The sequence below is a fragment of the Festucalex cinctus genome, chromosome 13, assembly GCF_051991245.1.
Source record: "Festucalex cinctus isolate MCC-2025b chromosome 13, RoL_Fcin_1.0, whole genome shotgun sequence".
NCBI lineage: Eukaryota > Metazoa > Chordata > Actinopteri > Syngnathiformes > Syngnathidae > Festucalex > Festucalex cinctus.
The window spans coordinates 53595-67075 of NC_135423.1; the positions used below are offsets into that span (position 1 = coordinate 53595).

General features: G+C 46.8%; 2 protein-coding genes across 6 annotated transcripts; one reads left to right on the plus strand and one right to left on the minus strand.

The window, feature by feature from the left end:
- The first annotated feature begins 8223 nt into the window (after positions 1 to 8223).
- LOC144033833 (aquaporin-11-like) lies at positions 8224 to 10493 on the plus strand. Of its 2 annotated transcripts, none has more exons than XM_077542179.1 (3): positions 8224 to 9018; positions 9596 to 9712; positions 9865 to 10493. In XM_077542179.1, exons 1-3 carry the CDS (start codon positions 8316 to 8318, stop codon positions 9939 to 9941), a joined length of 897 nt encoding a protein of 298 aa, XP_077398305.1. In that variant the 5' UTR covers positions 8224 to 8315; the 3' UTR covers positions 9942 to 10493. The 2 variants fall into 2 exon arrangements, with proteins under 2 accessions (XP_077398305.1, XP_077398306.1); XM_077542180.1 differs by having other exon boundaries at positions 8224 to 8925.
- On the minus strand, positions 10276 to 13448 carry clns1a (chloride channel, nucleotide-sensitive, 1A). 4 transcript variants are annotated; one of them, XM_077542174.1, is made up of 7 exons: positions 13075 to 13448; positions 12443 to 12579; positions 11871 to 12029; positions 11615 to 11731; positions 11238 to 11504; positions 10895 to 10964; positions 10276 to 10498 (listed from the first exon to the last, which is right to left on the minus strand). In XM_077542174.1, exons 1-7 carry the CDS (start codon positions 13191 to 13193, stop codon positions 10369 to 10371), a joined length of 999 nt encoding a protein of 332 aa, XP_077398300.1. In that variant the 5' UTR covers positions 13194 to 13448; the 3' UTR covers positions 10276 to 10368. The 4 variants fall into 4 exon arrangements, with proteins under 4 accessions (XP_077398300.1, XP_077398304.1, XP_077398303.1 ...); XM_077542178.1 differs by having other exon boundaries at positions 11222 to 11504; XM_077542177.1 differs by having other exon boundaries at positions 10276 to 10523; positions 11222 to 11504; positions 13075 to 13447.
- Between the last annotated feature and the right edge of the window lie 33 nt (positions 13449 to 13481).

Sequence of the window (13481 nt, forward strand, 5' to 3'; positions counted from 1 at the left end):
TAGACACGTGGCCCCCACGCCCAGCGACAGCGCCCTCTGCTGTCGCGGGTGGCTTGGGCTTGATGACATCATTCATCCCGTTCGCGGCAGTCTAAGACGTAAATAAGCCATTAAAATTCCCTGTATGAGTTTATTTCACAAAAGACAGTTGAAAGAATGAATCATTAAGTTAAATGACAACCTAAAAACGTGCCAAATGCACAGCATTATTCCAAAAACAACCGAAATAAGCGAAAACTACAAACCCGCCGCCATTTTTGTAGGCCCGAGGTAGACACGTGGCCCCCACGCCCAGCGACAGCGCCCTCTGCTGTCGCGGGTGGTTTGGGCTTGATGACATCATTCATCCCGTTCGCGGCAGTCTACGACGTAAATAAGCCATTAAAATTCCCTGGATGAGTTTATTTCACAAAAGACAGTTGAAAGAATGAATCATTAAGTTAAATGACAACCGAAAAACGTGCCAAATGCACAGCATTATTCCAAAAACAACCGAAATAAGCGAAAACTACAAATCCGCCGCCATTTTTGTAGTCCCGAGGTAGACACGTGGCCCCCACACCCAGCGACAGCGCCCTCTGCAGTCGCGGGTGGCTTGGGCTTGATGACATCATTCATCCCGTTCGCGGCAGTCTAAGACGTAAATAAGCCATTAAAATTCCCTGTATGAGTTTATTTCACAAAAGACAGTTGAAAGAATGAATCTAAGTTAAATGACAACCTAAAAACGTGCCAAATGCACAGCATTATTCCAAAAACAACCGAAATAAGCGAAAACTACAAACCCGCCGCCATTTTTGTAGTCCCGAGGTAGACACGTGGCCCCCACGCCCAGCGACAGCGCCCTCTGCTGTCGCGGGTGGCTTGGGCTTGATGACATCATTCATCCCGTTCGCGGCAGTCTACGACGTAAATAAGCCATTAAAATTCCCTGGATGAGTTTATTTCACAAAAGACAGTTGAAAGAATGAATCAAGTTAAATGACAACCGAAAAACGTGCCAAATGCACAGCATTATTCCAAAAACAACCGAAAGAAGCGAAAACTACAAATGCGCCGCCATTTTTGTAGTCCCGAGGTAGACACGTGGCCCCCACACCCAGCGACAGCGCCCTCTGCTGTCGCGGGTGGTTTGGGCTTGATGACATCATTCATCCCGTTCGCGGCAGTCTACGACGTAAATAAGCCATTAAAATTCCCTGGATGAGTTTATTTCACAAAAGACAGTTGAAAGAATGAATCATTAAGTCAACTGACAACCGAAAAACGTGCCAAATGCACAGCATTATTCCAAAAACAACCGAAAGAAGCGAAAACTACAAATGCGCCGCCATTTTTGTAGTCCCGAGGTAGACACGTGGCCCCCATGCCCAGCGACAGCGCCCTCTGCTGTCGCGGGTGGCTTGGGCTTGATGACATCATTCATCCCGTTCGCGGCAGTCTACGACGTAAATAAGCCATTAAAATTCCCTGGATGAGTTTATTTCACAAAAGACAGTTGAAAGAATGAATCATTAAGTTAAATGACAACCTAAAAACGTGCCAAATGCACAGCATTATTCCAAAAACAACCGAAATAAGCGAAAACTACAAATCCGCCGCCATTTTTGTAGGCCCGAGGTAGACACGTGGCCCCCACGCCCAGCGACAGCGCCCTCTGCTGTCGCGGGTGGTTTGGGCTTGATGACATCATTCATCCCGTTCGCGGCAGTCTACGACGTAAATAAGCCATTAAAATTCCCTGGATGAGTTTATTTCACAAAAGACAGTTGAAAGAATGAATCATTAAGTCAACTGACAACCGAAAAACGTGCCAAATGCACAGCATTATTCCAAAAACAACCGAAAGAAGCGAAAACTACAAATGCGCCGCCATTTTTGTAGTCCCGAGGTAGACACGTGGCCCCCATGCCCAGCGACAGCGCCCTCTGCTGTCGCGGGTGGCTTGGGCTTGATGACATCATTCATCCCGTTCGCGGCAGTCTAAGACGTAAATAAGCCATTAAAATTCCCTGGATGAGTTTATTTCACAAAAGACAGTTGAAAGAATGAATCATTAAGTTAAATGACAACCGAAAAACGTGCCAAATGCACAGCATTATTCCAAAAACAACCGAAATAAGCGAAAACTACAAATCCGCCGCCATTTTTGTAGGCCCGAGGTAGACACGTGGCCCCCACGCCCAGCGACAGCGCCCTCTGCTGTCGCGGGTGGCTTGGGCTTGATGACATCATTCATCCCGTTCGCGGCAGTCTACGACGTAAATAAGCCATTAAAATTCCCTGGATGAGTTTATTTCACAAAAGACAGTTGAAAGAATGAATCATTAAGTTAAATGACAACCGAAAAAACGTGCCAAATGCACAGCATTATTCCAAAAACAACCGAAATTAGCGAAAACTACAAATCCGCCGCCATTTTTGTAGGCCCGAGGTAGACACGTGGCCCCCACGCCCAGCGACAGCGCCCTCTGCTGTCGCGGGTGGTTTGGGCTTGATGACATCATTCATCCCGTTCGCGGCAGTCTACGACGTAAATAAGCCATTAAAATTCCCTGGATGAGTTTATTTCACAAAAGACAGTTGAAAGAATGAATCATTAAGTTAAATGACAACCGAAAAACGTGCCAAATGCACAGCATTATTCCAAAAACAACCGAAATAAGCGAAAACTACAAATCCGCCGCCATTTTTGTAGTCCCGAGGTAGACACGTGGCCCCCACGCCCAGCGACAGCGCCCTCTGCTGTCGCGGGTGGCTTGGGCTTGATGACATCATTCATCCCGTTCGCGGCAGTCTAGGACGTAAATAAGCCATTAAAATTCCCTGTATGAGTTTATTTCACAAAAGACAGTTGAAAGAATGAATCATTAAGTTAAATGACAACATAAAAACGTGCCAAATGCACAGCATTATTCCAAAAACAACCGAAATAAGCGAAAACTACAAACCCGCCGCCATTTTGTAGTCCCGAGGTAGACACGTGGCCCCCACGCCCAGCGACAGCGCCCTCTGCTGTCGCGGGTGGCTTGGGCTTGATGACATCATTCATCCCGTTCGCGGCAGTCTACGACGTAAATAAGCCATTAAAATTCCCTGGATGAGTTTATTTCACAAAAGACAGTTGAAAGAATGAATCATTAAGTTAAATGACAACCTAAAAACGTGCCAAATGCACAGCATTATTCCAAAAACAACCGAAATAAGCGAAAACTACAAACCCGCCGCCATTTTTGTAGTCCCGAGGTAGACACGTGGCCCCCACGCCCAGCGACAGCGCCCTCTGCTGTCGCGGGTGGCTTGGGCTTGATGACATCATTCATCCCGTTCGCGGCAGTCTACGACGTAAATAAGCCATTAAAATTCCCTGGATGAGTTTATTTCACAAAAGACAGTTGAAAGAATGAATCATTAAGTTAAATGACAACCGAAAAACGTGCCAAATGCACAGCATTATTCCAAAAACAACCGAAATAAGCGAAAACTACAAATCCGCCGCCATTTTTGTAGGCCCGAGGTAGACACGTGGCCCCCACGCCCAGCGACAGCGCCCTCTGCTGTCGCGGGTGGCTTGGGCTTGATGACATCATTCATCCCGTTCGCGGCAGTCTACGACGTAAATAAGCCATTAAAATTCCCTGGATGAGTTTATTTCACAAAAGACAGTTGAAAGAATGAATCATTAAGTTAAATGACAACCGAAAAAACGTGCCAAATGCACAGCATTATTCCAAAAACAACCGAAATTAGCGAAAACTACAAATCCGCCGCCATTTTTGTAGGCCCGAGGTAGACACGTGGCCCCCACGCCCAGCGACAGCGCCCTCTGCTGTCGCGGGTGGTTTGGGCTTGATGACATCATTCATCCCGTTCGCGGCAGTCTACGACGTAAATAAGCCATTAAAATTCCCTGGATGAGTTTATTTCACAAAAGACAGTTGAAAGAATGAATCATTAAGTTAAATGACAACCGAAAAACGTGCCAAATGCACAGCATTATTCCAAAAACAACCGAAATAAGCGAAAACTACAAATCCGCCGCCATTTTTGTAGTCCCGAGGTAGACACGTGGCCCCCACGCCCAGCGACAGCGCCCTCTGCTGTCGCGGGTGGCTTGGGCTTGATGACATCATTCATCCCGTTCGCGGCAGTCTAGGACGTAAATAAGCCATTAAAATTCCCTGTATGAGTTTATTTCACAAAAGACAGTTGAAAGAATGAATCATTAAGTTAAATGACAACATAAAAACGTGCCAAATGCACAGCATTATTCCAAAAACAACCGAAATAAGCGAAAACTACAAACCCGCCGCCATTTTTGTAGTCCCGAGGTAGACACGTGGCCCCCACGCCCAGCGACAGCGCCCTCTGCTGTCGCGGGTGGCTTGGGCTTGATGACATCATTCATCCCGTTCGCGGCAGTCTACGACGTAAATAAGACATTAAAATTCCCTGGATGAGTTTATTTCACAAAAGACAGTTGAAAGAATGAATCATTAAGTTAAATGACAACCTAAAAACGTGCCAAATGCACAGCATTATTCCAAAAACAACCGAAATAAGCGAAAACTACAAACCCGCCGCCATTTTTGTAGTCCCGAGGTAGACACGTGGCCCCCACGCCCAGCGACAGCGCCCTCTGCTGTCGCGGGTGGCTTGGGCTTGATGACATCATTCATCCCGTTCGCGGCAGTCTACGACGTAAATAAGCCATTAAAATTCCCTGGATGAGTTTATTTCACAAAAGACAGTTGAAAGAATGAATCATTAAGTTAAATGACAACCGAAAAACGTGCCAAATGCGCAGCATTATTCCAAAAACAACCGAAAGAAGCGAAAACTACAAATCCTCCGCCATTTTTGTAGGCCCGAGGTAGACACGTGGCCCCCACGCCCAGCGACAGCGCCCTCTGCTGTCGCGGGTGGTTTGGGCTTGATGACATCATTCATCCCGTTCGCGGCAGTCTACGACGTAAATAAGCCATTAAAATTCCCTGGATGAGGTTATTTCACAAAAGACAGTTGAAAGAATGAATCATTAAGTCAACTGACAACCGAAAAACGTGCCAAATGCGCAGCATTATTCCAAAAACAACCGAAAGAAGCGAAAACTACAAATGCGCCGCCATTTTTGTAGTCCCGAGGTAGACACGTGGCCCCCATGCCCAGCGACAGCGCCCTCTGCTGTCGCGGGTGGCTTGATAAAATCGTTCATCCCCTTTCACGCCAGTCTAAGACGTAAATAAGCCATTAAAATTCCCTGCATGAGGTTATTTCACAAACGACAGTTGAAAGAATGAATCATTAAGTTAACTGACAACCGAAAAACGTGCCAAATGCACAGCATTATTCCAAAAACAACCGAAATAAGCGAAAACTACAAATGCGCCGCCATTTTTGTAGGCCCGAGCTAGACACGTGGCGCCCACGGCCAGCGACATCGCCCTCTGCTGTCGCGGGTGGCTTGATAAATTTCTTAAATCCGTTCGAGTCAGTCTAAGACTTAAATTAGCCATTAAAATTCCCTGGATGAGTTTATTTCACAAGAGAGAGTTGAATGAATGAATCATTAAGTTAACTGACATGCGAAAAACGTGCCAAATGCACAGCATTAATCAAAAGCCGAACTAAGCGAAAACCATACAACCGCCGCCATTTTTGTAGTCCCAAGCGACTGACAGGGAGTTTCAAATATTCAAGTCTAATCTAATCTTATTAACGTCTGTTTCAGAGAATTTTCGGACGATCGGTGTTTGTTTGTTCTTATAGGAATTAACTGAGTGTTTAAATATTTTCAGAGTGTTTGATTTGGTACATTTTATTCTAAAAGGTTTTGACTAAAACTGTAATATTGAGAATCTTGGGCTGGTAAATTCTACATGTCCACGTTCTCAATCTGTTGCTTGACAGCTCGAGGAATTGCTTTTGAAATCTTTTTAAATGTTGATCTTCGACATATTGTAGAGCGCACACAAATGTTGAAAAGGAAAGCCAGTTGCCCTGATCAACCATTAGATGGCGTAGTAGATTGATTTTGTTTTGCCAATAACATAACCGTTGTTCCATATTGGGGATTGATGTGTTGTAAAATTGTGCTTTTACATAAGGGAGCAGGGCTTGCTTATGAAAAGACTATTATAATACTGTCAGTTTATCAACGTTAAATTAAAAAAATCACACCTAAGCACAAATTCATCACCTCTCATGCATTTTTTTTTTTAAAACACCTTTGGAGAGAAAACCAGATGCTATTATTTTCTGCTATTATTTTCTATCAGGAAATATATTAACCATTTGATTTTTAGTAGAATACTTCAACATTCAAAAACAATTGCTGTAAGTCCACCTTCTTTATCTTTTTTTTTTTTCCATATGGTGGACTCTGTTTTTCCACAAATGAAAACGATTTGGTTTATTGCTTGTATTGATTTGTCATCGCGAATATGCTGGATAAATGCACCTTGCTAAAGATTCCATTTTAGTTGCATATGGTTCCATCTTGGTTGTAGCCAAGAATTCAATTTGAGTTGACACTGATGGATTTTTCTTTGGATATTGAATGATTGACTTACAGCAGTGTCTTTCGTTGGGTTCATAATAGCTCGGTATGTATTTCACACAAGATTTCATGGGGATACGATATGTATTGCGCCATCTAGTTTGTTTTGGGGAGGGAAACACTGCTGACTCGCGCCGTTTGTTTGTTTTGACCAAGTTTCTAAACCACAACATAGCGAGAAGGCAGGCAGGCACTCGGTTTGCCGAGCAAGGTAACTTTCGAAGACGGCAGTGCACCTCGTTCCTTCCACATGCAGCACGAAGTGACGTTGCTTCTCTTTGGTCACACTTGACGGCTGCACGTATTCAAAGTTGATTGTTGGACGTTCACTGGATTCCAAGATCGCGTTTGCACGCTCAACAAAAAGTTTCTTGCCCATGCAGGTTCACCTCACCAGGTGATCAATGCCAGATAGACACACCCTCCCCAACACAGGTGAGCCCACTTACTAATTAAGCAAGGCAGACCACGCCCACAGCCAATCATCGTGCTAGTACAATGTGCGAACGTTGAGGACGTGTTCATCGCATATATAAGAACATCCCACAACAGGAAGAAACCACCAAAATATGGATCATACATTATCATCACATTCAATCTTACTTTCATCATCGTCTGGAAAAACAAACAAACAGACAGACAGACAGAATGTTGTCCCATTCCAAATATTTTCCAACAGTCCCGCAGATCGTCCCACAAAGTTTTTGTGCAAACACATCTTCTGTACTTTCAATGTCTTGCTCACAAACAAATACATTTTGCTCAACATTAAACCTTTTTCTAAGCAGTTCACTGGATCGATGAATATCATACAAGATCTTACAAAATACAAATCATGTAGCTCAGGCGTTTTTCGTTTTTTTTTAAAACGACCACGTATAGTAAAGTGTTTCTTTTTTCCCCGGCTGTTTTCCTGGATTTGGACTGCATGTGCAATAGCAGCTTTAACCAGCAGATGGAGCGCTATTGCAGTGTGACCCCTAACCCGATATGCCACGGAAGAGGCAGGACGTGATTTTGCACATCAGTTTGTTTCTGCTCCGCGTTGCGAACGCGCACCCGAGGGGCACAAAGTCGGAAGCAATTTGAAGTATTTTGGACGCAGCTCACACGTCGTAAACCGAACCGGAAACAAACTGATGTGCAAAATCACGTCAAAGTCCTCCTCTCCTGCCCAGGGTGCTCCTAACCGAACCGCGCTATGGAGACTGAGCAGGCAGACTCTCGTTCTGTTGCTTTTATTGTGCACTCTCCAAAACACAAGCGTCCGCCCACACGCCAGCTCTTCCGCTCTGCTTTCCTTTTCTAAAGCAACATCGCCCTCCTGCGCCAAAGGGCGGCACTACATCACTTAAAGGTAACAAAGGTTATGGGAATCCATTTGATGGAAGATACTGCCCTCTAAAGGATTATCCGTGCAGTGCACCGATCCATACATTAAGCTTTTAAGGGCGTTCAAATGATGATAAATGTGTGGATTTTTTTTTTTTTTTTTTTTACAAGCTAAAGTGACACTTTTCATTTCAATCTCTTTATTGAAGGCCAAAAGAACATTTGTTTCCAAATGACAGCGCAAAGAGTGCGCACGTCTCTGGTTGCTGCTTGAACTTTCCTGAGCTGAGCATCACAACACGGACACTTCCGCACCATGTGACCGAGCCTGCGACACAGACTGCCCGCTCCTTATGATCGAGGAGCATCAGCCCCCTCGACCCCGCTGACTGAGGCAGAGGCAGAGGCGGCCAGGCCAGCCCGAATGTCGGCGGACGTCGCGGTGTCGCTGGCGGTGATGACGTCGGCCGTCGTTCTGAGCGACGCCGCGCGACGCGTCTCCAGGCGGCTCCTCCGCGGCACGGCCATGCGCGCGTACGCGGCGGAGTTCGCGTCCGCCTTCCAGCTGTGCTGCTGCGCGCACGAGCTTCGCCTCCTGGGCGAGACCGGCACGCTCCGCGGCGGAGGCGGAGGCGCAGCGGCGCTGGCGTTGACGTACGCGGCGGCCGTGGCGCACGCGCTCACCTTCCGCGGCGCCACCGGAAACCCCGTCGCCGCGCTCGAGCACGCGTACCGCGGCGGGACGTCGGGAGCGCGCGCGCTGCTGGGGATCGCCGGCCAGTTGTCGGCCGCCGCCGCCGCGCGCCCCGCCCTGCAGGTGCTCTGGGGGCGGGGCCTTTCCGACATGCACGCCCGGCACGCGCTCGACAAGTTCCGATGCGCGAGCGCCATTCGCGCGCCGCTGCCCGAGGCCTTGTGCGTGGAGCTGGCGTGCGCGTTCGCCGTCCAGAGCGCGCACGCGCACGCGCGCCTGCTCCAGGAGAAGTACCGCGTCCACGTCGTGGCCGCCGTCATCACGTCCGTCGTCTGTGCAGGTGTGACGTCAACACTGACGGTGCACTTACTGCGTTTTGAAGAGTCTTTCTTTGTTTGTTTGTTTGTTTTGAAGATGCTGTCCCTGTTCCTGTGCATGTTATGACGTGATTGCTATTCCTGTTTGTCACATTTGCTGTCCTTGTCAACGTGTTTTTGTCCACTTGCACGAACTGTTCATGTTACTGTGCAATTTCCTGGATGTTCATGTTCCAACGTATATGAGAATATTGTGCTCGTCAGCGTCTTATGTTTGCTTCTGTGTGTTGATGTAACTGTACCTGCTCCTTTGTGTGTTTATTGATGTTCCTGTGCCTGCTTCTGTGTATGTTGTGACTGTGTCAATGCTACTGTGCCCGTTTCTGTTGCCTGTGACTGCACCAATTCCTGTCTATGTTGTTAATGTGCTCCTGTTCCTGTTCCATTTCTGTTTGTGTGGAATGAGGATGTTCCTGTTCCTTGACATGCTTTTACTGTGCCTGTTCATGTCTACATTGGCAGTATGTTGTTAGTGTTCCTGTGTTGACATTCTTGTCCATGTTGATTTTGTTGGACAGTGACAGCGTTGGTGCGTGCACGTTACTGCGCCTATTCCTGCGTCTTTGCTTGTGCTGCTGTGACTTGCGTGCGTGCGTGCGTGCGTGACTGTTCCTGTGGCGTGCGTTGGTGCAGGTGGCAGCGTGACAGGAGCGGTCTTCAATCCCGCATTGGCGCTCTCGACGCAATTCGGCTGCAGCGGAAACTCTTTTGCGGAATACTGCCTGGTCTACTGGCTGGGACCCGTGATGGGTGAGACAAACGGCGTCCTGCCAGGGAAAGTCCTTTTGCGCACGTCTTCCATGCCCTTGATATTCAGCTAGATCAATATCGGAGACACGGAAGACATATCCTCGATTTCCATCCTCCTGCTTCCTCCGCCTCAACTTGTTCTCGTCTTGCAGGCATGATGGCGTCCGTGTTGATTTTTGACCGAACGTCCGACCAATCGTCTCCTCAGTTCGCCACCAAGAGGAAATGAACGTTTGTCGACGGCACATCGCAGGAAGAGCACAAAGTGAAGACCAAGACGTGTTACGAGTCCGTCCAGGAACTTTTGGCTCTTGTTACGAGTCCTCTTGAAAGTTGTTATACAAATGTTCAATTATGACAATTTGCATTTGCATCATAATCATTCAAATTGCATGTTGTCATTTACCAACAAGATTAATGTTAGCGTGATCATTAGCCAGGCTTTTTTTTTTTTTTCCCCACTGGAGTTTTCAATTGTGATCCAATCCAAATTGATGACAGGGTGGACTTCCCATGAATGCAGCACACGTTTTGTGAATAAAGGATCAAACTCAATCAATATATAGAAAAAAAAAAAAAGTCATCTTTTATTGATAATTGACTTACGGACGCCACATTTGTGTACATACAAAAAGTAACTTGAAAAGAGGAATGAACTAGTTTGCCTCACAAAACGAGTTGGGATGATTGGACGCGCCAAACAGGAAGTGGTGAGAGGCAGCGCAGCTCCCATGATGCACTTGTGCTCCATCTCCACACAGGAAACAACGACATCTTTTGTGGGCCCTTAACGCCGACGGCAATAAAAGATCTGAATGACGGGCACAACATTTATCAAACATTTGAGTCTTTAAAACATAAAACAACACAAATGATACATTTTTGGCCCATTTTAAAAGCCTGAAATTGGCCCAATTAATCAGAAGGTCCTACTCAAAACATGAATATCTCTCAATTCACATTACTTTAACCTATTGAAATGGATGCAAGTGCCATTAATCTGTTCCACAACGATTTTTTTTTCTTTCCAGAAAATAGCACGAGAATATTCTACTTTATAAAAAAGGCATACAAGGTAAAGAATGAAGCATGATCGATTGATGGCGTGCGACATCCGTCTATGGATTGCAATTCCAGCTATCAAGAATATTTCTACCTCTGCACCGTATGTGTGTGACTAACCAGTGGTCAACGTCTGCGTCCTCAAATTGTCCCGCCTCGGCGCTCGCATCTCCGTCCACCTCCATGCCGTCTACATACACAAAACATGCCAACGTCCACAAATGTGTATCAAACTACAACTTCAATTTGCTTATGTCGGAATGTATTCGAGTGTCTGTTTAAATCGAATTAACATATAATATGGGGGTAACTGTTTGGGACGCAGGATTGATCCCTGAGGGCCTCCACAGGCAACCTCCAATCAGAGCGTCAGTTTGTTTTCTCATTCTCTGCCCGCAACATGGAATGCGCGAATGGGAAAAGAAGGTTAAGTCAAGAAGGACGCACTTTGCTTTGCTCCCACCTTCAAAGCGGGAGTGTCCGTGCTCGGTGCGTACGCCGCCCATGTTGAACGTGTGCGCCGCGCTCTGCGCCAACATGCCCTCCAGCCTGTCGAGCGTGGCCCGGCCCTCCTGCGTCAGTGCGGACAGACCCTCGTCACACGTGTAGAACGTCGGGACGTCGGCGTGGCCGTGCTCTGATCCGGACGGCAAATACACGAGTTTCAAACGGACGACGTCGCCGTGCAAACGACAACGTTGGAGTTGGTGACGGATGTTCTTACCAGCTTCTGGAAACACGCGCAAGGAAAGGCAAATAAAAGTAAATGAGGAGTTGACGTCACATTCCTGACAGATACTGTAAGGCGGGTCGGTTAAGTGGTTATCGCGTGCGTCTCACCGGCCTCCTCCACGTCGTACTCTTCTCCTTCAAAGTCGTCGTCGTCAGAGTCGTCCTCGTCTTCGGGGTCGGGATGCAGCGCTTGACACTCGCACATCGCCGCAAACATGGACTCCACTGGAGACGCGCGGACATCAGGACAGACAGACACGTAAAAAACGGCATACGAACAGACGGACGGACGGATGTGCGTTATGTTATGCACACGGTTATGATTTTTCACCGGCTTTCCAAATGAAAGAAACGACGGACTCACACGCTGCTTTGTCATCGGGCACAAATCGAATCTCCGTGATACCTCCTTGCTCTTCATTGTCTCCACCATCATCATCATCATCATCCTCCTCTTCCTCACTCCCCACTCCGTCGTCATCCTCGTCTGCCGGCTTCTCTGCCATTTCCGCCTCATTCTCCTCTGGAAACATTTCAGCATTGATTCCACATGCTTGAAATAAAATGCAAGACATTTGTCATCACAAAAAAAAAAAAAAAAAAAAGACAATTTGGCGCATTAGCAGAGCCAATTTGTCTTTCTTGCAAAGTTTGTTTTTCTTCTCCACTCCTGGCCTAAATAAATGCTCAAGCGGCTTTAAAGCCATTTAAACATGTACGCTGTATCATTGATATCCAGTTTAAGTTCCATGCATTAGCATGATTTGTCATCTCTTTCATAAGTGCCTGGTGAGTGAAATCATCAGCGACCACGTTGACGGCGTTACTGGAGTCATTTGAGTCATTGTCAAACATCTTTCCATAGAAGCAAAGAGCAAATATGAAGCCCTTAGGAATGAATCGAGCGTTCGAGACAAGAGTGTGAAGAGTCCGAACCGCTGAGTTTTCCGTTAACCATGACGTAGAGATGCTCTTGGGGGTACGCGCTGACGTCTCTGGAGATGGCATGCAGGCCGATGGTTGGGTACTCCAGACAGAAACCCAAACCCGCGCCGTCAAACCACGACAGACGTCTGCAAACAGGATGTCAACTTTATTCCTGCCACACATTTCATGCTTTGTCTCATTAAACTGCATCCAAAATATTAACATCGGGAATATTCATGGTTCAACGTTTGTAATCATCTCCTTAAAAAAGAAGAAGAAAAAAACCCAACAATTTATTGGTTTTGTGCTCAAGCCAAAAACAACCCAAGTAAAACTGTTCCTAGTGCCAACAAATGTGCGCTCTGCTGCCTAAATGCAAACTTCAACGTAAAAAACAACAACAACAAAGTTTGGATTTTTTGGCTTTTACTTTACTTCTTTTACTTTTTACTTTTCCGATGATAACTTTCCCGGAAGTTCCTGTTGCTGCTAGCGTAAATCAGCTTAAACAGTTTTCAACACTGCTGTACAGAGTCATTTCATTTCAAAATAAGTTTGAAACACGTGCACATGCTGAAAACAAGAAGCTAATGACGAAAAGTTGCATTAGCAATCGCATTCCGAACGCTCCACCGACTTACGTTTCGGCTACATAGAGCGTTCCGTTGCCCAGCTTGTGTCCGTCCAGGACGGCGGCTGTGTCGGCCTGCTGTAACCGAACTCCCTCGGTAGGAGGTCGGAGGTTCTTCAACAAAACCATGGCGTCTTTCCACAAATGAGGACGACAACTAGCCAAAATGTTTGCTCTCCGTGCGGCTAAACCTTAGCTTAGTGTGCGGAGCAGAACAAATGCCGCTATTTATTGAGGCCTACCCCGCGGAGAACATGAACCAGCCAGCCGGGCTGAAAAGCCGATCTCGTCGTGTCCGAAAAAGTCCGAGACGAAGAAGAAACTGGGTCGACGACGTGAAACAGGATGCTGCTCGTTTGCATGAAATCTCGCGAGGACGCGCCAAAACGTGGCCTTACGTTGTCGAGTCGCGCGTGA

Coding starts and splice junctions, on each gene's coding strand:
- LOC144033833 (XM_077542179.1), top strand. CDS start 8,316: ATGTCGGCGGACGTCGCGGTGTCGCTGGCGGTGATGACGTCGGCCGTC. Junction 9,019..9,595: donor GATGCTGTCCCTGTTCCTGT/GCATGTTATGAC, acceptor GCGTTGGTGCAG/GTGGCAGCGTGACAGGAGCG. Junction 9,713..9,864: donor CTGGCTGGGACCCGTGATGG/GTGAGACAAACG, acceptor CTCGTCTTGCAG/GCATGATGGCGTCCGTGTTG.
- clns1a (XM_077542174.1), bottom strand. CDS start 13,193: ATGGTTTTGTTGAAGAACCTCCGACCTCCTACCGAGGGAGTTCGGTTA. Junction 12,580..13,074: donor ACGCTCTATGTAGCCGAAAC/GTAAGTCGGTGG, acceptor TCCTGTTTGCAG/ACGTCTGTCGTGGTTTGACG. Junction 12,030..12,442: donor GGTTAACGGAAAACTCAGCG/GTTCGGACTCTT, acceptor AAATGTTTCCAG/AGGAGAATGAGGCGGAAATG.